Here is a 27,605-nt window from a genome sequence, read left to right on the forward strand (position 1 = left end):
GAAATATATATAGATTTCTATGCTATTGGTTCTGTTGCTCTGGAGACCCTAACTGATAAACACACACTCGGAGAGACTTTTTACATGTAGTTCTCTATTCTAGGATTCTACCCCTTTCTGATTTCATGATCCCCCTTCTCTTGGCCCCACCTACACACATCTCAACTCCCACCATCCTCATGGAACCCACCAAATACAATCTTTGGGACTGAGTTTTCTTTTCCACTTTTTTGTTCCAACAATCTCTATACCTTTACTCTTCTATTTCCATCCCTCAGGCCCTTCTTTTTCTAATGACTAGAAAAGAACAGCAACAAATATGATGAGCACAAACTAGGATGAAAATTCTCCTAATATACAGACACACATTTGCATATATAGATTAGAGAAGCTTTAGATTGTAAAAGGTAAGTGTGATAGTTCTTTAAACACATGTTTTTAAAGGTAAGAAACATTTTAAGGTGAGATTTTCATTCCAACATGGAGCTCAAAATTGTTTCTATGCAATTAGAACCGCAATAGGGAAATAAAAAGTTAAAGTACAATTTCATCTACAGAAATCAAATTCTAAATCCAGTACAAGAACATGGTTACTTTGAAATCCAAACATCCTTATGCATGGAAAATTTCCTTTTCGATAATGAACTAAATAAATTTCAGAGTTCTAGAAGAATTGTCTATTAAGGTATATCAACAGTACTTTTTTTTTAGTGCTTAACTTTAAGTTACTCAGTTTCCTTAATGGAACATTTAAATGTTTAAATAGTCAACTGGAATCAATATCTATTAACGCAGGCTTGTAAATCCATTAAATAGTGTAAAGAGAAGCATATTTAAAATATCAACACATCCTCACCTCCCACATCAACCTGTAATCCATATTTTCATCCAAATCTTCAGGCATTCTCTTCTCTCCAGCAAATGGTCCAAACTTTTCACCCTGAGTAGTGATAATTATATTGAAAAAGGATTAGTATAATAATCAAGTTACTAAAATTACTGTCTTCTGGAAAATTGTTTTTCTCCAAATCTTCATGCCCAATGATTAAGACACATTGAAAATATTAACTAATTTACATAACACAAAATATTTACATAGTTAAAATCCAGCTTAATCTGTTTTTAGCCTAACAGCTTAAATCCACAACACAGGAGCCGACAGAAGAGGGTTAAACTCTTTAACATTCAAGTTCTGACAGGGCGCTGAACACTGTACTTACGTTTCCATCCTCTGCCGCCTGTGGCAAGTGGTCCTAAAACCATAGGCATTCAGTTTTGCCTGACTTCAGAGACAACCCACCAGGCAGAAAATCACCTGGTTTCCATAAAAATTATAAATTCACCCCAATTATGAACAAGAAAGAAGTAGGCTTGCCATTCTCCAAGGAAGACTGTTCATTAATAAGGTTTCAATTCTCCTGCCAGTCTTTGAAACAGCCAAGGGGGCACACTCTAGACTAGCGTTTCTCCAAGCACGTACCAGGGTTTCTCCAAGCGTGTGCTTTGAAGCCCACCTGCGTGAGATCACCAGTGTCTCGTGTCAAATACAGAAGCCTGGGCTTATTAAAATCCGGACCTCTGGGTCAGCCTCGTGGCTGAGTGGTTAAGTTCGTGCGCTCCACTTCAGTGGCCCAGGGTTTCACCGGTTCAAATCCTGAGCACGGACATGGCACCACTCGTCAGGCCATGCTGAGGTGGCATCCCACATGCCACAACTAGAAGGACTCACAGCTAGAAATACAACTAGGTACTAGGGGACTTGGGGAGAAAAAGCAGGGGAAAAAATAAAGATGATCTTTAAAAAAAAAAATCAGGATCTCTGGGAGTGGATGTGGGAAGCCGCACTGGACAAGTTCCCAGGTGAGACCAGGAGTGGTTGGGCCCCAGGGAAGTTCAAAGGGTAAACAACACTCTTCTCATTATGGCACCCAATCCAGGGACTGGAGAGACAAGAGTGGGGGTGTGTCTGTCCAGCCAGACGGTGCAGAAATGCATGCAGAGGATACAAACCACTCGGGCCTTTGTGAGCATCCTTCAATGACTGTTCTTCAGTACGACCCTTCTCTCCACAAGGAGATGGAGGAAGAAAAAGCCAGAAAATCTCCAGGGGAACTTTTGATGAACATTGTTAGGGGAAAAATAACCACCAACGCAATATTTCAAGGAATACAAATTACTTAATGAACAACAGAAAATCCAACTCCTGGGAATAGTAAAATGTTCAAGCTCAAAGGAATTACAACTAGCTAACCCAGCCCCTTATTTTACAGATAAAGAAAGAGGTCTTGAGAAGCCACAAATAATGGCAGAGTCCCGAAGATCTATTCTTTAATGGTAAATTGGGGGCAGAAAATAGCTACAGAGATTCCTCAAATGAAGACTATAATCCTAAATAACCCAAGCACAAGCACACAAAAGAAACAGGGAGACCGTTACTTATAATAACATAGAGTCATTGATGCAAAGTTTAGAGAGCAAATTTCAGAGAGGCTGGAGCTGGCTCTGCTTCTCCATCCTTCCATGCCTCACTAGCCACTTCATGCTAAACCTGGCACTCAGCATCACTTCTCAGACAGACACAACAGCCCCAAAGATGCTTTCTTTAAAACATAACCATTTCGCACATCAACATGGGACCCTACCAGTCTTTAATGGCCTTTAAGCAAAGCTGTTTAAGAATCAAAAGAAGAGAGGAGGGAAATTAATACTTACTGAAATAGTATGTGCCATGCTCCAAATAATCCTATGTGAGAATAGCCCCTTTTAACAACAAAAGAATCTGAGACTCAAAGAGTTTAAATAACGTGCTTGGTTAAGGTCAACGACCTACGAAAGGTCAGAGAAAGGATTAGGAACCAGGGGTTTATCCTGAGCAGACAGCTCAGGCACTGTCCCCTTCCCCAAGCCCCCTGACAAGTAGCTGGATGACCCGGTGCCCAGGCAGCCTCTCCTCTCAGCTTTCCACCGACTACAACGTTCAGCAATTCCACGGGCGGAGCCTTACTTACCGTAGTCACTCAACAGGGTGACTGCTGAACTGAATGAAGAAACTGACTGCCTGATGTTAACACCAATCTGGAGGGCCGACCAGAAAATAAGGTGTGTTTTTGGTAATAAATTTGAGCATTTGATATCAATGCACATAGTTCAACTTTTTACTCCACTTTGTCATGGGTAAGCCTCATCAATAACTGCAGAAGGTAAGTAATAACCTGAGTACACACTTCCCAACGCAACTGATCTATCCATGCCAGAAAGTTCCTCGGTGAGTACAAATTTAGAGGAAAAAAAATTGAATTGATCAATTCAGTAGTGTTCAAAAGACTGCAAGGGGAGAAATGGAAACCCAAAGAAATGCACTGGGATCAGAAAACAAGCCTGCCTGGATGCAGGCCTCTAAGATTATTAGAGGACTCACAGCTTTGAAAATTCAAAGTAAGAATCAGGAGGACTCTAACTTTAATGACATTATTAACAGTGAACAATCACTCTAGCATAAACTCAAACTACCAAACTATAATAAATATGGCTTTCAGGTTTTTCCCTACTGCCCTTACCCTGTACAACATACTCCCATATTTTCGACTCTATTTTACCGCCCTTTTTGAAAAATACTACTTTTGACTCAATAAATTAACTTCACAACTCACCGGTGGGTTGCAATCCACAGTTTGAAAGACAATGACATAAAAACACAGACAGAGGGGGCAAATTTATAAGGATATTTAGCTCTCTGGATTTGATGAGATTGCCTTCAAAGCACACTAGTGAGTGTGTGTTAGAATGATTTAACCAAATAAACTTAAGATTTCGTGGCTGCAAGATTACAAAAATGTTAATAGCCAACTCTTATATATCCACAATACTTGTGGTAAGAGACACGGAAGATAATTGAAACAAATTATATTTGGCTTTTCATGAAGATTTTATACTTGGGACACCCACCGTCTCTCTGAAGCCTTCCCTGAGGGTCCCAGCACCCGCTACCCACTCCTTTCTATAACTCTTGGTTCATTCCTGTTTCTGCTATACAAACAGCAATTTCTTGTAATTTTACTGTACACATTGTTTTATTGACTAAACATTTCCCATGGAAATTCTAACCTAAGAGTAAGCTTCTTCTACCTCAGTGGGCTTCAGACCTGCTTGGGTAACACATCCCGTGAAAGATTTGGGGCACACACCCCATATATATGTAATTATTTTTTCTTTTAGTTGAATCATATGAAATAGCCAATATTTGACCATCTTCAAGGTAAAAAACGAAAATTTTTCATATGATTCATTATAACATAATTTATATAGACACATGTATTAGCATATTAAACACCTATGGTAAGGGTCATAATTAACCACAGAAAGAAAACCAATTATTTTGAACTATCTTCTTGAAAATTTCAAAATTTTGTAACTGACTTCCTGTCATCGGTTTTACTTTCTGTGTTCAAGCTGCCGAAGATCTCAGACAAGCAGCAGGAAAACTGTCAGCTCTACCATTTTCTTGCTGTTCGCGTGTGCCTATATGATTGATATCAGCTTCAATCTGTGACTTTGTTGCAAGAACCTTCCAAGAATTCTTCGCTTCTAACTATCTAAAGGCTCACTATCTGAAATGCTCACCAGGTTAGGCAGGAAAACAGCACACCACCAGACATCCAACAACAAATATGTAAAGGACATGTTAGGGAGCGGCCAGGAGGCAAGCTGGAAGGGCATGCCCATTTAATACGCTTTTCCACTCCCACTGACTGCTGCTACATCACAATGGGGGCCCAATGTTGCCAGATAGCTGCAAATATTTTAGAGATGCTAACCACTCAAATTTGTATACGAAATCACTACTTTTCTATAATGGCAATGGATTCCAAATTTTCAAAACTCTGTGTGGATCAAGGAAAATGTGACTGCAAGACAAATTCAACCTATAGACACCAAACTGTCCAAGCCAAACCCACCTCTCAGACGGCCCACACCCAGCCTACAGCAGTGCTGCTTTGCTGTTTCTGAACAAAGCAGATAATTAATCTATTCAATTTGCCACCCACTGGACTAGACAATTTCTTTTTTCTTTTTTTTTTGAGGAAAAGTAGCCCTGAGCTAACATCTGCTGCCAATCCTCCTCTTTTTGCTGAGGAAAACTGGCCCTGAGCTAACATCCGTGCCCATCTTCCTCTACTTTATATGTGGGATGCCTACCACAGCATGTCGTGCCAAGTGGTGCCATGTCCGCACCCAGGATCTGAACTGGCGAACCCCGGGCCACTGAAACGGAACGTGGGAACTTAACACTGCACCACTGGGCCGGCCCTAGACAATATCTTTTAATACAAAAAATGTATGATTTCAAACAGGTGGTCCATTTTCTTTCATTTTGCTTAATATTATTGGTAAGAAGTCAAAAGCAAGATTTCCTGCAGCTCTCTCTCTTAGAACAGTGGGGATAGCACCAGCTGTGGCTTCAAGAGACCTGGATCCTAATCTCTGCCCTGCCGCTAACTAGCTGTGACACATTAGGATGTCACAAACTTCTGAGCTCAGTTTCCTCACCTATAAAACAGGGATTTGGTTTAGCTGATTTCTAAGATTCCTTCCAGCTCTTAAACTCTATTAGAAAGAGCTTCCACAGGCCAAATTTAGAACAATGTGAGAATCAAAGAGAACAAGAGTGTAATTGATTGGAACACATTAACAAATTCATAAGTCCATAACGATTGTCAGAGTGAAAGAAAAAGAAAAAAAAAATTTAAAACCTCATTTGCCATCATTAGACAATAACTTATTAAAATTAATAAAGGGAAAGACCTACATATTTTGCCCTACCTTTACAATAATAATCCTAATTCAGGATAACCAGACAGCAGCAAACGATGAAGGAAAGCTGTTCTTTACAGAGTGATGCTAACTTCTGAATAAAGGAGGAATATTTGAGTGAAATCACCATATTGAAATCTCTAAGAATATAACTGATTCAGGCAAGGATCATCAATGGATGCTAAAACCATTAGGTCGGGGCCAGCTCAGTGGCGCAGCAGTTAAGTTCACACGTTCCACTTTGGTGGCCCAGGGTTCACTGGTTCAGATCCCGCGTGCGGACACGGTACCACTTGTCAAGCCATGATGTGGCAGGCGTCCCACATATAAAGTAGAGGAAGATGGGCATGGATGTTAGCTTAGGGCCAGTCTTCCTCAGCAAAAGGTAAAAGCATTAGGTAAAACGTTGATAGTGAAACAGATATCCATACTGTACCAGCTCACAGATTACTGTAAGCACAAAGTACCCTTACAATGGAAAAATTACGTGAACCCAGTGTTAGCATTACTAACAGTGGGAAAATCAGAGAGTATTCTCTACCCCTTGCAAAAGGCCGTATGGAGTAAACCATTCTAGCCCTTCATTCCCCAGTGTCTGCGAGAGAGGTGCTTGCCAAACTCTCTAGGCACCTCCAGAGGTGAAAGGGCAAGTGAGCACGCACAGACCTCTTCCCCCAGGCCTGTCTCTCACCCAGCACGGGAGAGATCAGTGCCGCCTTGGAAGAGAGCACATGGATAAAACACAGCCGAGGGGCCGGCCTCGTGGTTAAGTTTGTGCGCTCTGCTTAGGTGGCCCAGGGTTTCACGGGTTTGGATCCTGGGCACAGACATGGCACCGCTCATCAGGCCGTGCTGAGGTGGCGTCCCACATGCCACAACCAGAAGGACCTACAACTGAGATATGCAACTATGTACTGGGGGGCTCTGGGGAGAAGAAGGAAAAGATCAGCAACAGTTGTTAGCTCAGGTGCCAATCTTTAAAATAAAATTTTTTTTTAATTAAAAAATTTAAAAAACACAGCCGAGAGGGAGGTGGACGCTTCCCACGTTCCCCCCTGTTTCCCACTGCTAACGCTGCACTATTTATTGCGTGCGATCCAAATGCACCCTGAGGGTGGGGAGGAGATTACAATATCAGTGCATAAAAAGTAAAATAATCTAAAGCTAACTTCCAGATTCGAAGAAATACACAAGAAAGAGAAACACATTAAGTAAAGACCTGGGAAAGCAACCGGATAAATCCAGATTGTGAGATACTCTCCAATTAGTCTGAACTCTTCAGAAAGTCACTGTTATTAAAAAAAAACGGAACAGGAAGAGGGAGCCTGTTAAAGAGATTGAACAGACATAACAAATGTAATAGGGGGTCCTTGATGGGATCCTGGTTCAAAAATAAACAGCTATAAAAACATTTTGGAGGCAATTGGAGTAATTTGAATATGCGCTGGAATTAGAAGACATTAGGAAACTATGGTGATTTTTGTTGGATGTTAAAATGATATTATGGCTATTTAGGAGAATGTCCTCATGCTGAAATATTGAGGAGTGCATTGTCATAATGTGTGTAATTTACTTTGAAATGGTTCCGCAAATAAAAAAATATACATATAGATGAAATAAGTTAGATTAAAGTGAATCAATCTGCAGCTCAATCATTTATATGTGAAATAATGATGATTTTTCACAGAAGGAGTCTAGAGTCCCCACTTAGAACATAATTATATTTCAGCATTGAACTACTGTGCATGTGTGTGCTCTTGCAATACAATTAGGCCTTCAACAAAGTGCGTTTCTAAAAAGTTCAGTATGAATAATACCCAATCTTCTTTCCCTACTGTGACTGCCCGGCCAGACATGCTGCTTCCCTCCACCCATTCTCCTTAGCACTACAACGCTGACCTTGCTGAGGGTACTAATGTATTCAAGTAGAAAAACTACATTTACCAGCTTCCCATTTAGATAGGGAAGAGAGCTAACAACCTGCAAGCAGAAATCATTGGATGGACCTACCACAAAAGCTCTTAAATGAGAGTTAAGTCAGCTGGCAAATACACCCTAGTGTCTTGGTTACTTCCTGTTTCTCACTACCTGAAATAAGAGCATGATAGCTGGGGCCAACACAGCCATCATGAGGCCAAGAGAATGGCAAAGACTTCTCCTTTGACATTTTGAGCCACTGAACTGACAGCAGCAAATGCCCGCTTGCCAACTTCTTGTTATAGGGAGAACAGAATTCCCAAGGTCTAGATCACTTCGCTTGTCTCTATTACTCTCAGCTGATACAGCGGATGTCAGGCAAAAGAAAGGCACTAGTGCCCAATTATAACAGAACTATTCTTTATAAAATGCATCACTTATAAAATAAATATGAAACAGGAAATGCAGAAGAGTTGTGGGGAAGAAGAGATTCTGGGTATATGGTGACCTGACTGCAACACCTTTTCCCTTAACCCCAACCCTAAGCTTCTTGCTTCTCTTGAACAAAACAACTGATACTAGCATGTACGGGCAACTGTGTGTAAGTGAAGCCTTATGTTCTGGCACAGAACTGTTGTGAGGCATTCTCTCCAGTGGGCTGAGTAATAAACTGGAAAACAGCAGAGGAGCCAAGGCTAAGGACTGGAAACCAGAGGATCCTGAAAAGAATCTGAGTCAGAGATGGAAGAGGGGGCCACAGCCCACAGCCTTTCCCATCCTTGCAGACCAAGAAAGCACAAGAAGAACAGAAAGCTGAGGGACGAGGAACTGACCACCTGTCTGCCAGTGCAGGCCCAAGGTGATACAGGCCCCTTTGCCTACAGGGCAGAACTGGCACCACAGAGGGTTCTCCAATAACCGGCCATGGGCTTCAATAAAGCAACCAAGGCAAATCGCTGAAACAAAGGACCCAGCTGCCTGAGAGATGGGGCAGAAAAATGAGAACCCCACTCTGTGAAAGAGAACTTCTGTAGGAGACAGAATGCTTAATTAAAAGGAATGCCTCAATTACATGAGGGAATTTAAGGAGATTCAAGTACGGACACTCAAAAAAATAAATAAAACTTTTAAGAGAGAAAAAAACATGATTTCCCAACTAAATACTTTTAAAGAATGAACTGAAAGAGAAACAAAACAACCTGAGAATCACTTACCCAGTCAGGAAATCCCTTAGAGGCAGGTGGAAGGAAAGCTACTTGATGACACACACAGGTTCAGAGAGAACCATATCCACATGGTTTAACGAGAAAAAGAACTGTGAAAAGTCTCTAACTAAACAAATGAACCAGAACAAAAGTCAGAAAATGGAAGAAAATGAGTAGCTGGTGTATATACACTCAAAATGAATCTATGACAATGAACTAGGTGTGTGGAATATATGAGCTAAATAACGACTCTTAAAACAACAGGGATATACTTTTAAAAGAAATTCTATTAAGTAACACACCATTTCATCAAAACTTAGGAGTAGCTGGGGAAGGCAGGCAGGAAGGAAAAGCATCTCAAAAGTTGCATGGCAGGGGGAGGTAGGGGCAGGAGGAAAGGACTAGAGGGAAGCAAGAATGACAGAGCATCTTGTGGAAGAAACTGTGTGTTTTTGTGGGAAAAATGGCTGAGTTCTAGCTGCCAAATAAAAATATCACGTGCATCTGATTGTGAAAGAGGGGGAGAGTAAGTAAATCATTACAGAAAAAGAAGAGTAGAACCAACAAAGTAACAAGACGGAAGGAAAGGAATAAACAGTGACTTAGACAGCAAAAATAAGGAAAATTAAAAATAGGTTACAACAACATAAGTAACGAGCACAATGAAAAGATGATAAGAATAAAATCAACTTTATCAGCCATTACATTAAATATAATGGAGTTAACTCCTCTCATTGAGAGAGACTGTAACACTGCATTATGAAATATAACCTAGCTACATACGATTACAAAAAGATAAAAAAATGACAAAAAATGAATTAAAACGGGTAGACAAAGAGAGATAGATAAAAGCAAAGAAAGCCAACAGTTTTAATATCAGACAAGGTTAAATTAATAGCTGAATGCACTAAACAGAATAAAGCAGAACATTATGGAATGACAAAAAGTTATTTATGAAGAGGATATAGCAGTGAGAAACCAGCAACAGAAAAATGTTAGAAATGCAAGAACTTCAGTGGGCGATTTTAAAACATCTCTTTCGAAACTGGACAGATTTATTAAGTAATAAAAATAATAAGTAAGAATATAAAGAAAATGACTTTAATTTTAAAACTTTTAAAGTTCAACACCCAGCAAGGATTTAGAAAGAGTATCACCCCTACCCTAATAATAAGAAAGGCCTATACAATACAAAATCATAACTTTTCTTGAGGAGAGCACTGGCTTACCTGTCACAGATGACAGAAGGAAGAGCTGTCAACCACCATAGAAGCAGGTAAGAAATCAACGAACATTTAGATGGTTTGCTAAAGGATGCATTTGAGACAGCTTGACTATACAGAACCACTAGAAGCCCAAGACCCAAGGGGAGTTCACACACACTTGCAGACTCTTGTCCCACGACCTCCCCATATAAGAAAGATTGGGGGACAGAAAGAACAGAGAGACTCACTCAGGGGTGCAGGCATGCAGGAGTGAACTGCAGCTGCTGTAAGAACGGCACAATACCCCACAGCTCCTGCCTTGAGCTTTGTCTCATACAAGGAGAAGCCTTTAGCCCCTGCAAGGAAAGCAGCAAACTGTCATGTCCAGGACACAGGCAAAGATCCACTGCTGCTGGAAGAAGGGCAGGAAGCAGTCCAGGCTCAGGAAGATAGACCACAACCGTCAAAGGATGCCTCTCGTTTGGTAAGAGATGGGAAACACTCTCCCACAAAACACCAACCACTGATACAAGGCAAAAGTTTGGTTCCCATGGGGAAGAGAGGTAGGAATGCTGAGAAAGCCCAACTCCCAGAGCTCTGGCTGATAAACCCTAGATAAGAGTGCAGCTGGACCCAGACAGAGAACAGAGAACCTCAAATAACAACACACAGAGCTCTACTACTGGGGGAAGGGCAAGAGCATGGCAGCGTGGGTAGAGAATCCCTCCAGAGCACAGGCATTCGGGACAGAAGAAAGCTGAGAGTAGAGTATAAACAATGAGAAAAACCTCAAGCACCCCAGCCACCACCCTAACCACTGGCTACTCTAGAAGAATCTGAAGCACGTGGTGTGCTGAAGGTAACAATAGCAACATCATAATGCAAACCCATCTTACCTCCCAACTAGATTGATCCAAACTCCCACACTAACAGCCTGACAAAATAAAAGATGTGCATATTGCCAGGCAAAAATACTACTTAACACACTCTTGATTGTTTCACACATGATCTTGGCACTCAATCAAAATACCAGACATACAAAAAAGCAAGACAAAAAACTAGCCCATTGTGAAGAAACAGAGCAATCAACAGAACCAGATTCAGAGACAACACAGATATTGGAACTATCAGACAAGGACTTTAACAATAAATATGATTGACTTGTTAAAGAATCTATTAGAAAAGGCGGATAACATGCATGAATATAGGGGAGATTTCGGCTGAGACATGGAAACCTATAAAAGAGAGTCCAAGATGAATTCCCTTACAGATTCACCAGGAAACTCAACACAGCTGAGAAAAGAATCAGTAAACTTGAAGACAAGGCAACAGAAATTACCTAAACTGAAAGACGAAGTGGAAAAAAAGGAAAAATAAAAGCAGAACAAAGCATGAGTTGTGAGACAATATCATATCAAATGGTCTGACATCCGTGCAATGGGAGTCCCAGAGGAAGAGAGAAAGATGAGGCCAGAAGTAATATTTGAAGAGATAACGGCTGACAATTTTCCAAAAATGAGAGAAGACATCAGACCACATAGAAGAGCAGCAAGATTTTCAAAAAATTTTAGACACTTCATATTCAAACTGCTAAAATTCAAAGAAAAGTAGAAAAATCTTGAAAGTAGAGGGGAAAAAAGACAGATTATGTACAGAAGAATGTAAGACTTAAGATGACTTTGTGGCAGAAACTAGGTAAGCCAAAAAAATAAGTGACATCTTTAATGTAATGAAAAAAAAAAACTGTCAAAACTGGAGAACATATCTCTCAATGGTAAAAGCAAAACACTTTTCCGGACAAACAAAAGCTGAGAAAATTCATTTCCAGCAGACTTGTGATACAAGAAATGTTCAAAGAATATGGTTCAGGCATAAGGAATATGATACCAGGCAGAAATTTAGTTCAAAACACAGAAATGAAGAGCTCCACAAATGGTAAAAATAAAGATAATGAACAAAGACAATTCGTCTTATTTTTAATTGCTCTAAAGGATAATAGATAGCCTAAAGGGAAAACGGTAAAAATGTACTGTGAGGATAACACAGAACAGATGAAAATGATGGCTAAAGACGGGAAGGGGGAAGTGCAGCTATAACAACTGTATCTCGCGGCCCCTTTGACATCTCCCCGTTGTCTAACAGACATCTCAAAGTCAATGTGCCTTAAGCTGAACTCCTCATCTTCCCTCTTCAAACCTGCTCCACCCACAATCTTCCCCATCTCAGTTGTTGGTTGACAATCCATTCCTCCCAATTGCTCAGACTAAAATCCTTGGAGTTACTCTTGATCTTTTTCTTTCACCCTCATGTCATCAGCATATTCTGTCACTGCTATCTTCAATCTGTACTACCAACATTGCCACCATCTTGGTCTAAGCCACCATCATCTCTAACATGGATTATTGCAACAGACTCCTAACACGTCTCCCAGTTTACACACTTGCCCTCTGGCTGACTATTCTCAACCCAGCAGTCAGAATGATTCTCAATAAATTCAAGTCACGTGGTATCACTCCTCTGCTCCAAACCCTGGGGGGCTCCCCATGTCACTCAAACTAAGCCAATGGCAGTAAAGACCCTAAGCAAAGTGGCTCTTCTGCTAGCACCCTTCCCTTCACTAACTCTCAGACCTCCTTCCCCAGCACTCAGACCCCTCGCTCACTCCCGCCAGCCTCACTGGCCTCCTTGTCCTGGAACCCAACAGGCAAACTCCCAACTTAAAGTTTTGCTCTCGCTGCTGCCTGGAATGCTATTCCCCTACAGATATGTTTGGCTACTTTCCTCCCATCCTTTCAGTCACTGCCCGAGTCTCCTCCACTTAGTGAGGATTAACTGGACCACCTATTCATAACAACATTCCCACACACGCACCCACACACTCTGCCAAGTAAACAATGCCTCACTCTACTTTTTCTTTCTTCCATAGCATTTATCACAGTTTAACATAGTACAAAATTTATGTAATATATTCATTGTTTATTTTCTGTCTCCCCCTCACTAGGACACAAAACCCACAAGAGCCAGAATTTCTATTTTGTTCACTATTGTATTCCAAACGGCCAGTACAGATCTTGGTGATAAAGATGTATTGAATAATTGTGTAAAACAAGACCTGAATAAATGAAAATTACAGCACATCCATAGCAGAGAATATATTCAGTCATAAAAATAATAAATTACAGCCAAAGTAATTACCTGGAGGATTTCCACAAGATACTGCTGAATGAAAAATGCTAAGTGATGAAATGAGTTTGCTCTTTTCTCATATTTGTAAAATAATTTTTTTTAAAGTGTGAGTAGTTGTGTATCTGCATTTGTGGTATATGAGCATGGATACAGCATTTTATCAGTATGGGGGAAATTTTTTTGGTTTTTTTAATGATACGAATATATGGAATGATCTGAGTTCAAATTCTGATTAATCGACTCATTATTGATATAACCTTCCTCAAAATCAGTTCCCTCATCTATAAAACAAGAATAATAACAGCCCCATGCAGGCTTGTTCCAGAGTTTAAACACCAAGTGTGACACGCATCCAGTGACTGCTGTCTGTCACTCACCCTGTCACTAGCACCTTGTCCAGTGCCTAACAACTGTACACGCTCCATACACATCTGATGAAACAATTAACTGTAGCTGTTATTATCACAAAAAGCAAAATATGAAGTTTCTGAGAAACCATTGGTTTAAGTGGATTAGTTATACATTTTTTAAAAATCTGTACCCCCACCAGGAGATACAAAGCTGCATTGAGTCAGTCTCGTGGACTGTAAATGTGTGAACACAGAGAAGAGATAGTGCCCATGGCAGGCACCGCCGGTGATTATGCTTTCTCTGATTATGTTTCCAGGTTAGTTATCATCAGCCACCAGGAAACATCAGCAAACACCCACTGGCAGAATTTCAGCCCAGCATAAAGATCCATTGTTTCTTCACCAGAGTCACCTTCTGAGCTGATCAACAAAACACCTTATTCCACAAAATATCATCTTCTTGGATTAACATTTATGCATGATAATTTTTCTCTACGCTTTCACTTACTTTTCTTTTCAGGTTTCCTCTTTCCCACGTTTTGCTAACCCTATATGACTTGCCTTTTTTTTTAGCTTAATGTATTTTCACAAACTCAGATTTAAATCTTTATTTCAGGTATTTCTCACTTGGGATTCCACCTCACCAACCACCTTTACTACAATCCCTCAAAGACAACCAGGTGCCCGCCTCGATGTGAAAGGGAGGGAGTAGGCAGTGTCGAAGGGAGAGCAGCTCGAGAGGCAACTGTGAGCTGCTGGGCTCCATGCAGAGCGTCTCTGGGCTTCACTGGCCTCGTCTGTAAAACGAGAACGTGCACCTTAGATTACCACTGAAGCTCTTTTAAACACTACCACTCAGAACACTGTCAGAATCCACTCTTTCCTATTCTATTTCTCAGGCACATACTGTCTCTTTCTCTTTATAAGGGAACCACTCACCCAGGTTTTATTGCATGAATGCCAACTCTAGCCCTCTGCCAGAATCAGTACTGAAAACAAGGCAGAATATTCGTCAATATGGTGGACTGGCAATGGGTACGTTTTATCGGGACCAGAATGTGGAAGGACTCACCCCAGTCGGTCACTGTAAAATGCTCCACATAGTCTAGGCAAGGAAGAAGGATACTTCGGAGCCGTGGTAGGATGAATGATGGCCAACCAAAAATGTTCCCATCCTAGCCCCCAGAATCAGTGAGTTACCTTACACGGTAAAAGGGACTTTGCAGATGTGATTACATTAGTGATCTTGAGATGGGGGGATTATCCTGGATTATCCCGGTGGGCCCCATCTAATCAGAGGTCCTTTAATCAAGGGTCCAGGAGGAGGTAGGAGGGCCAGCGTCAGAGAAGGAGGCGTGATGACAAAAGCAGACATCGGAATGACGTGGGGCCATGAGCAAAAGAATGTGAGCAGACTCCAGAAAACTGCAACAGGCAGGGCAGTAGCCTCTCTTTAGCACTTCCAGAAGGAACCAGGTGTGCCCATTCACTTTAGATCCATATTCTCCAGAACCATAATACATTTGCCACTAAATTTGTTAAGTCACTAAATTTGTGATAATTTGTAACAAATTAACAGAAAATTAATATCCCAGTGCTGTCACTAAGTTTTGCCCTGAGAAGCAGCTGGGGATAACATGCTAGGGTATCTGGCAAGCTTGAACTAGGAACCTGCATTTGTCCATGAGAAGGGCAAAGTGTAGTGACAGGCTGCCCTGGGGTTCATGCACACAGGATGCCACTCAGGAGCCCCCAAGGCAAAAAAGCACAGGGTTGAGAGGGAAGGGAGCCAGGAATAGGGCTAGCTCAGTGGCTCAATTTGCTGTAGCTGGTGTGAATTAAGGCAAGGAGACCCGGGCCCCAGGCATGCTCTTTACAGCTTCTACTGGAATTAGGGGACCAGAAATCCGGGAGAAACATAATATTTTATTTTATTTATATTTAGTTATTTCCCTTTCTGCTTTTCTTCAGTTTTCCTTTTAGCCTTTAGTTCTTTTAAAAATACCAACCCAGCTCAGCTATGCTAAGGGTACTCAAGTTAAAGGCTTCTAGATATAAGGGAAAATAACTATACATCCGAAGATCGGGTAAGGTTTTAGCCGGCTAATGAAGAACGAATTGGAAAGAAGAAAAAATAGTCAAGGTCAACATAAGGACAAAAATTTTGACATAATTGGGCAAGTGTGTAATGTGTAAATTAGGGATAATAATAAACCTTTGAAGATTGTTGTATGATAAAATGAGATAATATGTGCAACAGCATAGTACGGAAAACCCAGACTTCACAGAGTGTGACCGCGTGTGGTGGCTTCACCTACCCACGGGCTCCTCCACACAGGGTGGTGCCTCAGTGGAAATGTTCACACCACTTCTTTAGTCTGAAGTTAGGTCTGTCACAAGGTCTGACTGGTTACTTCAAGGGCTGCTTCAATTTTACTTCCAACAATTCTACCTACAAGCCATTCAACTCCATCCAAACTGATTAAGAGCACAAAATCTGGTCAGGGTCACTGAAATCGGCATCACAGGTCCACCACTCAGTCTGTGTCCCCCAGGCAATACTTGAATGTGTCACACCAGCCAAGCTCTCTTTGCCTCAACTTCCTCATCTGAGAATGGGTATACTAACAGTACCTACTTCACAGGGTTAATGAAAGAGTTAAATGAAACAAGACGTAAAGTGCTCAGTAATAAAGAAATTATTAATAGTAATAATGTGGCCCCATGAAATTCAGCTCCTCCCTAGTCGTCTTTGATTCTTCCAGCATTTTCGGATGACTCAGTGTCATGATGACAGGGGTTCCTCCTTCTTCTGAACTCCTATAGTACCTCTTAGCCCACACAACCTCACAACATCATACTGTCGTCTATCATAGCACTAGTCAGACTGTATGGAAACTATCTACTTTTCTGTCTCCCTGACCAGACTAAAAATTACTATAATTCTGCAATTCCATTGCCGAATAATGCCTAGCAAAATCAATCCATATATATATACGCATAAATCATCTTGGCATCTTCCCTTTACTTGTTTACTGCTTATCTCCCTACACAGGAAAACAAGCTACTTGTGGACAAAGACCTTGTTGGTCCTGCTCACCTGTGCATCCCCAGGGCGGAGCACAGTGCCTGCCACATATGAATGATGAAATGACTGAAAGTCATCGGGGAAGAAAAACCAAGAGCCTGCAATAAACCTAAAGGGAAGGAAGACTGCTAGGAGTGTATTTCCCACCGTAACCTTTTCTGCAAAATCACAGATTCTAGAGCTTGAAGGAAGCTTATGGTTTTCCTTTCCACTTTTAGGGTTCAAGCATAATGTCAAGCACCAGCACCCACAGATTAATCATATAAACCAGCAAGGGAAAAAAGGGTCATGATATAAAAAATGTAACATAGGGAGGTGTTTGCTTAACTTTCCTTTTTTAATTTTTTTTAAAGATTGGCACCTGAGCTAACATCTGTTGCCAATCTTCTTTTTTCCTCTTCTTCTTCTCCCCAAAGGCCCCCCCAGTCCATAGTTGGATATTCTAACTGTAGGTCCACCTGGTTCTGCTATGTGGGATGCTGCCTCAGCATGGCCTGATGAGCGGTGATGTCCACACCCAGGATCCGAACCTGTGAAACCCTGGGCCACCGAAGCAGAGTGTGCAAACTTGACCACTTGCCCACGGGGCTGGCCCCTTGCTTAACTTTTTACTGTATATATACTTAGTGCATTAGCTTTGAAAAACTAGTATTAACTTTAATATCAATCTGCATAATAATTAACCTGCAAAGTACTTGTTAACCTAGAATTCTGCAACTTTTTTCAAGCATTAAACTGTGCTCATAAAATAACACATAGCAAACACTTAGAACAGGGTCTGGAGACAGCCCTACTGGCCTAGCAGTTAAAGTTTGCCACGCTCCACTTCAGCAGCCCAGGTTCTGTTCCTGGGCACAGAACCCCACCACTCATCTGTCAGTAGCCATGCTGTGGCAGCAGCTTACACAGAAGAACCAGAAGAACTTACAAATATACACAATTATGTACTGGGGCTTTTGGGGGGAAAAAGGAAGGGAAAAAAAGGAGGAAGACTGACAACAGATGTTAGCTTACATGGAATCTTCCTCTGCAAAAAAAACAAAAACAAAAAACAGAACAGGGTCAGGCACATGGCATGCAAAAGTGTCCATTTTATTATTCTTCTCATTAGCAAATTGCAATGGGTGTAACTGCAAATGAACTCAGGCCTCCTTATTCTATTCAAGGGCTTTCCAACAGACTCTCATCCATTCTTTCTCCAAAAACAATTCATGGCTTACACAGAAATATCTACCAGATGACCCTCTCCTCATCCAGCCTCTAATTTCCATAATGACAACAAAAGAAAAGGAAAGGAAGTCTTTTCCTTTTCTTCTTGTTGTCACTATGTAGATTTTCTACCAAAAAAAGAGAGAGGCAACAGGCCTGCAAAAATGGATAATTGCCAAAGAAAAACTTGGCAGGGCTAAGGTGGAGCCCGGCCATTAGGTGATTCTGCCGCAGGGAGAATCTAGGAAACACTGCACAAAAAGGGGTGAGTCTAGAAAACGGTTCAGGGGTCCTATTGGTCAGGGAATCTCAAATCAACCTGGTGAATGTAGTGAGGGTAGAGTCTCTAGCAAGACCCCTAATGTCAGCACAGGTCTGGATATGATTCTCTGAATCTGAAATCAATAGACAGCTTGAATTACAACTGTTCCTTAAAACAGAAGTGTTAGACAAGCAGACATGTTTTAAAGGCGAGAAAACATCTGTAATTTCCAACATATATATCAAAATTTGTTTAGAACAGAGAACATGAAAACTTCAAAGTAACGTCCTTAATTTAACTGCTGAAATCCTCTGTCTTCTCAGACCCCTTAATTTATGGCCAGAGTTAGGACTGCTACAAGGCAACTGGGAAAATATCTAAGAATCGAGGAACCATACACAAGCAAACAGGTAAGGGAACGTGGTTACCCAGCTTTAGCCTTACCATTCAGCCAACCACCTGCTACTCAGCTTCAGCTTCGTCCTCAGCCCTTGGAAGGCAAAGGAGCTGAGGGGCTATTTCAAGGTCATTTCTGGCATCAGTGAAGCTGTCCAGGAGCAATGACCTTATGACTGAGTACCTTGTGCTCCTAACTAAACCAGTACGTCACTAATAGTACATCATTTGGATTTAATGCAAACATCTGCATACTGACTTGAACTCTAAGCATCCCACTAGGTGTGATCTGGAGGAAAATTTCTATCTTTTTTACATGTTGAAGTTACACAAGCCAGGAAAAGATAAGGGTCTATCTAGTACTGAAATAGTAAAATGCAACAATATATGATGATTTGGGAAGCTGTTCATTCTATGCCCAAAAATAATAAAAACGTCCAGTCTTGTATATGGGAAAAAAAGTAGGAGTTAATAAAAATATCAAAAGAAACTACATCGGCCAGCTGTTTCTAAAAACCTAAATAAAAATATTAAAAAAATAGGGATTAGGTAATAATTCTAATATTTGTGAAACTTTTTAATATATTACTATTAATAACATTAAACAAAATGATGTTTAAGAACTGTTTAATTTCTAACTAATTACATTTAAACCTGAGGTCTTCAAGAAAAATCCATTCGAGAATTTTCATATCTTGCGAGAAAAAATCAAAAGCGGAATTTCAACTTCTGTTTTGAAAGAATGTGGATTTCAACATTTATTCATTTGGCAAAAAACATCTATTCAGTACACCTTGAATTCAGATAAAGTGTTTACTCCTGGTTTGCACCTTTGAGCATTCTTCCAAACTCCCATTTGAAAATACATGGGGTTTGTTTCTTCCAATGTCACCCTGGGGGATGCTTACAAGTCCCGCTGTCGATGAAGCCTCTGAAGGGCCCGTCCACCCATCTTCACCTGCTCGGTAGCTCAGGGGGTCGGGGGAGGTTTATACTCAGATGACCGGCATCCTGGGGTCGCCCTGGGCATCCCGTGAACCTCCTGTTAGCAGACCTCACCTCAACAAGCCTGCTCTTGCCCAAACCACCATTTTTCAAGATATCTGTTGGGGGGTGGGAGGTGGGAAGAGGGTGCTGGAAAGCTGGCAGGGATCTTTCCGGAAAGAACGGGAGCTTTAGACTCACAAACCATAGGTTTAAAGCCTAACACTAAGCAGGAAATTGAACCTTGCAGTACTTGTTTTTTCATCTCCTTCATGAGGATTAATACCGTTCTCAGGGGAGCGTTGTGCCCGTCAAGTTACTAACGTAGGTGAAGTACCAAGCAGGGGTCCCGGTACCAAGTAGGGGTCCCGGCACAAAGTATCTGCTCAGTAAACGGTGGCTCTCATTACCCTGGGCGCTTCACCCCTACCTTTGTGGTGCAGATTTTACATATCCTGCGAAACGGCTATAATACAAAATCCAAAAGTTTGGAATTTTCCAGTAATCTCTCCTCCTAGGCCTTTGCTTTCAACAGCCAACATTTCCAGGCTGTTTCCCCCCCGTACAGCGCAATGTGTTCGCCTTGCTCACTTGCCTCTAAGTGGAGATCCGGGTCAGAGAAAAAAGATGAGAGATTTAAAGACTATCCAGTTGGCACCTCCCAGAATCCACAGGACACTGTGGGAAGGAGGGAAAGCGCCCCTGGGCGTGTGCATGAGAGCCCGAGGCCTGCGTGGACCTGCGCTCCGGGCGGCTCTCCATCCCCACCAGCAAGCGAGGCGGTCTGGCCACATGGCTCCATCCGAAAGGAGGAAGGGCGGCGGCGCTGCGGGCGCACGGGAGCCACCCGCCGGCGCGGAGCCGCCGCCGCCGCCCCCGCCGGGAAGGAGGGAGGCCCGGCGGGCGCGCTCACTTCCTGCGGCCCGGAGGAAAGACGTCTTGCCGCAGGGCGGCCGGCGGCAGGTCCGCCCCGGGAGCGGCCGGCTGCGAAGCGCGCCCGGCCGACACCTACGTGGCGCTGTCCGCCCGGGAGGCGCGGGGGGCCGAGGCCAGCCCCGGACAAGCCGCGGGACGCCCGGCCGGACGGGCGAGGAGCGCCGGGGGACAGCCAGCGCAGCCCCGGCCCCGCGGAGGGGCGACCCCGGAGGCGCGGGCGCGCGGCGCCAGGGGCAGGGGCGCAGGCCGCCGCGGGTCACCCACCTTTGTCACTCTGCGGGCCGTGTAGAGCCCCATGCCGTCCTGCACGCGGGACGACTTCAGGGAGAACCTGTCCGGCACGTACATGCCCAGCATCCTCCCGGCGCGGCGGCCGCCGCCTTGCTCAGCACCCGCGCGCGGCGCCCGGGACGCGGCGCTTCGACATGGGGGTGCGGGTGGCAGGAGCGGCCGGCGGCCCGGAGGAAATGGAGCTCTCCTCCCAGAATCCCCACCTCCCCGCCGATTCCGGGATCCCCCGCGGCTCAGCCCCTCCTCGGCCCGGCCCGGGCCCGGCCCGCAGCCGCCGCGGCCACTGCTGCCATTGCTGCGGGGGGCGCGGGCCTGGCCGCCGCGCGCTGATTGGCCGCCAGCGGGCGGCTCGGACCCGCGCCCGGGCGCAGAGCCGGAGAAGGCTGACCCCGCGGCCTCGAACGGCGCGCGGAGGCGACCCGGCAGCGCCCCGCGCCCCGCGCCGCAGCGTGCGGACCCGCCCTGGGGGCTGCCCCCTGAGCTAGCAGTTCTGCCGCGAGGCCCTGCAGCTCTCAATCGTTACTCCCCGTCGGGAAATTTTATTCTTTTCAGATGCAAAATGAAATGGGCCTTGACACAGCTGGGGACATCCTGCAAAACAGCTTCACCAAGTTCCAGACTCTAAAGCATGTTTGTCGTAGGGCTGCTGAGAACGATCCCTGAGGGCTAGGAAATTTTTTTCCTTCTTGCATCTGAGTTAGGCATCTTTCGTTTTTTCATGCCTCTTTCAGATAGGGCACCAATAAGCATGCTGATTTACTTACAGAGAAAGGGAGTGTACACGGCCGGCAACGAATCCATGTCAAGTTTATTCGAAATTCGTCGCGAACAATTTAAGTAATATTTAAATCGAGTAGAAACTAGTTCTTTTATGATGCCCTAACCCCTGGGAAGTTCTACACTTCCCAAGATAAACTATTTCTGAGACCTCTCTTGCTTGAAAATCATCCAACCTATGATAGATTTTCAGACATGCCACAGTGGAGATGGGGGAGACAGCAGAGAACGCCCCCAAAATACAATTCGGTATCACAACATTGAAATAATGCTGCAAGAGTTGTTTGAGTGTTTTTTAATAAAATTAGTAGGTATTGCGGTGTGCTCAGAAGGAACTTTAAAAGGCTGTTTCAGCCTTCAAGACGAGCCCAAAGCTTTCTGCTCATTTCTCTTGCTGTTCTTGGTAATTTTCTACTCCGGGGTCTTGTCTTGGAAACCATTTGATGTTCCCGTAAACGTTTTATGTTCCTTATAAACCGTTAAAAATAATAATAATTTTGACAGTTACAGACCTACACAGTTAAAAAACAAAGTTCGCCTGAATAAACTTTAAAGATCTTATTGGCTTTATTCAACGATCCATGAATCAGGCAGCATCCAATCTGGCAGCTAGAAAGCAACCCCCAGGGGCTGGACGAAATGAAAGGCTTTTATAGGCAAAAGGGAGCAGTAACAAGGAAGTTATACTAGGCAGAAAAGTGGATTGGCTGTTGCAAGGTTGTTTCCTTTAGGGGATGGCCCGGGTCTATGGCGCAGATGCCCATCAGGCATCTCCTGTTGACTGGTTTTAGATTTCATTTCTAGGAGAGCCGAAATTGTATTTAAGATAAGTCTCAGTTTGAGGACGTGCAGCTTAGCATAAGTGACTCCATTTGAGGCCTGTTGTCCTGTTTCTAACAACACACACTGCATGGAAATGATTCCTGTTTCTTCAGGACTAAGGAAAGCCTTGGAACACAAACAGTTCCTACTTTCCTAAGTAGATGAATTTTATTAAAATTTAGAAAAAGATTTGTTTTTGTTTTTTTTGAGGAAGATCAGCCCTGAGCTAACATCCATGCCTATCTTCCTCTGCTTTCTATGTGGGATGCCTACAACATCATAGCTTGATAAGCCGTGTTGATAGGTCTGTATCCGGCATCCAAACCGGTGAACGCTGGGTCACCGAACTGGAAAGTACAAACTTAACCATTGCGCCACCTGCACAGCCCTTAGGAAAAGGTTTTTAAAAAAAAAATTATGAAGACAATCATGTAATAAGAATATTTGGAGATTTTAAAGAATGGAATAAACGATCCTCTTTTTGAAAAGTTTAATGTGAGCTTTGCCAGGGATGGGATAAACAATGTCTTAATCTTTCTCTGAGTTTTGATCCCTTTGACCCACCATACAAGATGGTGTCTAACTTTCTGTAGGAGAAAATGAATCAATAAATAAACAGAAAGTTTGTTAGGGGGAGGATTTGGAATTAGATGGCCTTGAAACACAAAATAGGTGTTCAATAAATATATCTTAATTAAAAGTCAATTCTGAGGCTCATCTGAGATTTTCAAACTAGTCTATGGTGAGCTTAGAATTCACTTGCTGTGCCTCAAAGAAGCTGGACTAAGTAGGTTTTCTTGGCGTCCTTTAAACCACTGCTAGAGCCAGGCCAGACCAGGTCCACTGAGCCCAGCTGGAACCAGACCACAATCCAGAGAGTGACCCATGGCTTTTTCCCAGGGCCCTCAGTCCTTCATCAGACACAATCTTTCAGTCTGGCCCTCAGGCTGCCCTGGCTTCTCAGTCAAATGCTCTGCCATGTCTCTTTGGGCAAAGAGGTTTCCACAGCTTTTGATCACGAGAGAGAAAAAGAAATGTTTTCTGGTGTCATTCTGAGACAACCCTCCTTCACTGCTGACCTTTGCTTTGGCGTAGCTCCCTTTTGGTTGCGTGCGATGTTTCCGGGGAACAAAGTTGCCAACTTAAGAATGCTCATCTTTCTGAATGTAGGCAAGTTTACTAATCAGGAAATGGTGAAAAATGAATGTTTGTAAAGATAAATCTGAAATTAATAAAATGAGAAACTTACCAGATCTCTTATGATTCTCCATCAGAGATTTTGTTACAACTGGCACAGTCTATTTCATTAAAGCATGCAGTCTTCTTTTCATCCATTTGATGGAGTGTTCTAAAGATCTACTACCTAAAACATGGAAACCAGCAATAAAAAGCTCAATAATAATCTCTATTACAACACATAAAAAAAGATACATGTTTGCCAAATCAAAATGCACAATACTGACCGGAAATTTGATTTTGAAGCCCATAAGACAATAGTGGTACAATGAGTCATTTCTTAAAACTTTAAAAGCTAAAAAGTGACCTTTCAATATTATCTTCGAAAAACGGGAAATTAAAAGTCTGCTTTATATCAAGAGTTTAAATCCAGTCTTAAAAAAATAAGTAAGAAAATAAAAATATTGATGTTAAAGTACTACCATGCATCTGATTGACTTATTCTAGAAAATACTGCAGTATCTTGACACAATAGAAATGACTCCGAACACATTCTCTCTACTTTCACAGTTGCTTTCGGAGGAAGTTTTTTTCACTGATATACCTAAAACAAGCTCTACTTATTGAACTCAAACTTGTCTACTTGTTTTCTCATTACAGGAGGAGACTCGAATTATGATTCAATATTAATTATTTTACCACACATACTGTCAAATTCTTTTGACTGTGTCCCGGTTATTAATGACTGTTTCCAACTGCCATGGTAGAATAAAAGCCTGATAGAAAAAACACTGAGGTTTACTTGTCTTTAGTTTCCTGAGAGTCAGAAGGATTTTGCAGTGAATGAATATAAAACCAAGTTTACTGAGCAGAAAAGAATGAAGATTTATTTGGCGCGACTCAAAAAAAGAAAAAAAATCCTTGAAAATAAAATCCAGAATGGAGTTGTTATATTCTTGCTCTGAAACCATCTCTCCTTAGCATGGATTCCACAATAGCAATAGCACCATGAAAAGACAACCTTGAAAGCTGAAAAGAATGCTCATGAAATTTTCCTTATTCTTTTGGTTTTAAGTGATGACACCAAGGACTTGACAGGAGTACCAGAGAATCATAAAATCCTTTAATTAGAAGAAACCTACAAGTTGTTGGGACCAGAGTAATGTTCTAAAAAGAAAAGCTGAAGGATAAATCAGTGGTCATCTCACCCCAAAAAGTCAGTGCTGTTCATGGAGCAGAGTATGGAAGGATAACAGGAAGCTGAAGGAAGACGGGAGGAGGAAACCAAGAAGGATAAGAGTTTCCCTTACTGAATACCTAGTATATGCCAGAAACTGGACTAGGATCTTTGTATCTATTAACTTAAAACCATAACAGCCCTGCAAAGTAAGTTTTAATAGCCCCATTTTATGCACTAGGAAACTGAATTGCAGAGAGGTGATTGATCTTAGTCAATTTCACATATCCATGAAGTGGTGGAGGTAATTCAAACCTAGGATTGGCTGATTCCAATGTCCTTGATTCTATAGCCTGCTGACTCAGTCCAGCCCACTTTCCAGTGACACTTCCCATGAGGCTTAGCAGTTGCTCTAGGACAGGTGGAATGCTCCATTTCTCTCTCCCTCTTCTTCTCTTTCATCTCCTCTCTCAATCCCCCTCCAACTCTTCCTCTAGAACTGGGCAGAAAATATGATTGGCCAAGGTCAATAGAAGAACTGCCTTGTGATCAGATGCTCCAGTGTGGTCCAGTCAACTGTGTCTAAGAGAAGACAGAGTCATGGGATTCTCCAAGGATATCTGTAGATAAGACCCTGCCTTTACAGAAAATTTCTCTGAACCTGACAGATATTTTGAGGCTTGACCTATTTATAACCATAGCCTAGCTCATCCACAAATTTTAATACACAGAAATGATAACATTAAAAAACAATGGCAGGGACAGGCCCGCTGGCATAGTGGTTAAGTTCGCAAGCTCTGCTTCAGTGGCCTGGGGTACGCAGGTTCGGATCCTGGGCACGGACCTACACAGCACTCAGCAAGCCATGCTGTGGTGGCATCCCACGTACAAAACAGAGGAAGATTGGCAGGGATGTTAGCTCAGGGACAATCTTCCTCACCAAAAAGACAAAAAACAAAAACAAAAAGCAATACCAATGTCCCCATGTTTGTCAGAAACTCTGAATTTGTTCTGCTGGTTTCCTTTCTCCTTTATTAAAATAAAATGGTGACTTTGGAGCTGAACTTTTATTTTATTTTATTTTATTTTTTGGGAAAGATTAGCCCTGAACTAACATCTGCCACAAATCCTCCTCTTTTTGCTGAGGTAGACTGGCCCTGAGCTAACATCCGTGCCCATCTTCCTCTACTTTATATGTGGGACGCCTGCCACAGCATGGCTTGCCAAGCAGTGTGTACGTCCACAGCCGGGATCAGAACCAAGGCTGCCGAAGCAGAACGTGAGAACTTAACCACTGCATCACTGGGCTGGCCCCTGAACTTTTATTTTTTTAAAAAAAGAGGTCACGTTCTTAACATACTATTCCAAATAAGTATGGAGGAATCTTAAATGATGATTTTCTATAAACTCTCTGAAACTATGTAAAGAGTAAAAATAATAATCACATTAATTATTATAGCTTCTCACTAATTACTTAGCACAGAGGCAAGAACTAATTTTCTCCTTAGAAAATGTTATTTCCAATAAACATCACAGTTGAGTGCTGATGTCTTGCTCACCTCCCAATAAAAAGGGGTACATACACAACCAATGGTATCATTCCCTTCTGCATTGGGGTCTCTGTAAGACCTCCTCTCTACCAACTGTCTCTTTTATTTTTTTATTTATTTGTATTTTTTCTTTTCCTCCCAAAGCCCTCCAGCCCATAGTTGTGTATTTTTAGTTGTGGGTCCTTCTAGTTGTGACATGTGAGATGCCTCCTCAGCATGGCCTGATGAGCGCTGCCATGTCCATGTCCAGGATTCGAACTGGCAAAACCCTCACCGCCGAAGCAGAGCACGCAAACCTAAGCACGCTGCCATGGGGCCGGCCCCCAACTGTTTCTTTCTTCTCGTGTCTGGCAGCTTGAAGTTTCACATAGTATTTCATACTGAGAAAGGTAAGCTTCTTACTCCATCCTGTTATGCTGAGTATGCAATCATAGCCAATTAACATTGTTTGAAGATCATTAATTTTAGAATTTCTTTCTGTCGTTTCCAATTGTACTGTATGAATGAATGAAGAATGTTATTTTTCCCTTCGCCTCTCAGGGAGTTCAAGAAAATAATGTTCATTAACATTGGTTTACTTTGTTTTAAAAAGTCTTTGTAAGAGAATAGATTAGTGGCTACTGGGGGAAAGGTGGGGTGGGGGGTGGGGGGTGGGTGCAAAAGGTGAAGGGGTGCACCTACAACACGACTGACAAACAATAATGTACAAGTGAAATTTCACAAGGTTGTAACCTATCATTAACTCAATGAAAATTAAATTTAAAAACATAAATAAATAAAAATAAATAAAAAAATAGAAAGTCTTTGTAATTAGGCAACAGCATATTAATGTTACTCATTTCTAACCCCAACAAAATTTTCTGTTGCTAAAATAGGTCTGTAGAGTTTAAGCTCTTATATCCAAACCTAACTTGTGCAGTATTTAAATCCTATATGTGACCAAATAAGAAACAGTATATTATTTTGAAAGTTACTAATACTGTTTGCCCTAAAGGTAACTTAAATCTTTTGTTATAAGAAGCTTGTCAACATATGGAAAACCAAATTGGAAGATTTCTGGCTGTGTGACAGGTGTATTCTCCGGAGAAAAAAATACCAAAAAATTTTAAATAATCAAATATGGGAAAAGTAACAGATTCTCTTATACCATTGGGCCAAATGTTTCCTCCATGAATTATAATCCAGCCAGCCTTTGCACTGCTGTTCTCTTTGTTGGAGGAATTCGGTTATTATAAGTCTCTGTTTATTGAAGGCCACTCTGCA

General features: G+C 42.2%; 1 protein-coding gene across 2 annotated transcripts in view; it reads right to left on the minus strand.

Moving 5' to 3' along the window:
• The window catches only part of PRDM5 (PR/SET domain 5), a 185,679-nt gene extending 164,571 nt beyond the window's left edge, over positions 1-21,108 (minus strand). For both annotated transcript variants that reach the window (XM_046655654.1, XM_046655653.1), the window contains exons 1-2: positions 20,814-21,108; positions 857-940 (exon numbers count right to left, since the gene is read on the minus strand). In XM_046655654.1, the coding sequence (XP_046511610.1) occupies positions 857-940; positions 20,814-20,906 (177 nt within the window). In that variant the 5' untranslated portion in view covers positions 20,907-21,108. The remainder of the gene's footprint in view (positions 1-856; positions 941-20,813) is intronic.
• Between the last annotated feature and the right edge of the window lie 6,497 nt (positions 21,109-27,605).

The sequence above is a fragment of the Equus quagga genome, chromosome 3 (genome assembly GCF_021613505.1).
Source record: "Equus quagga isolate Etosha38 chromosome 3, UCLA_HA_Equagga_1.0, whole genome shotgun sequence".
NCBI lineage: Eukaryota > Metazoa > Chordata > Mammalia > Perissodactyla > Equidae > Equus > Equus quagga.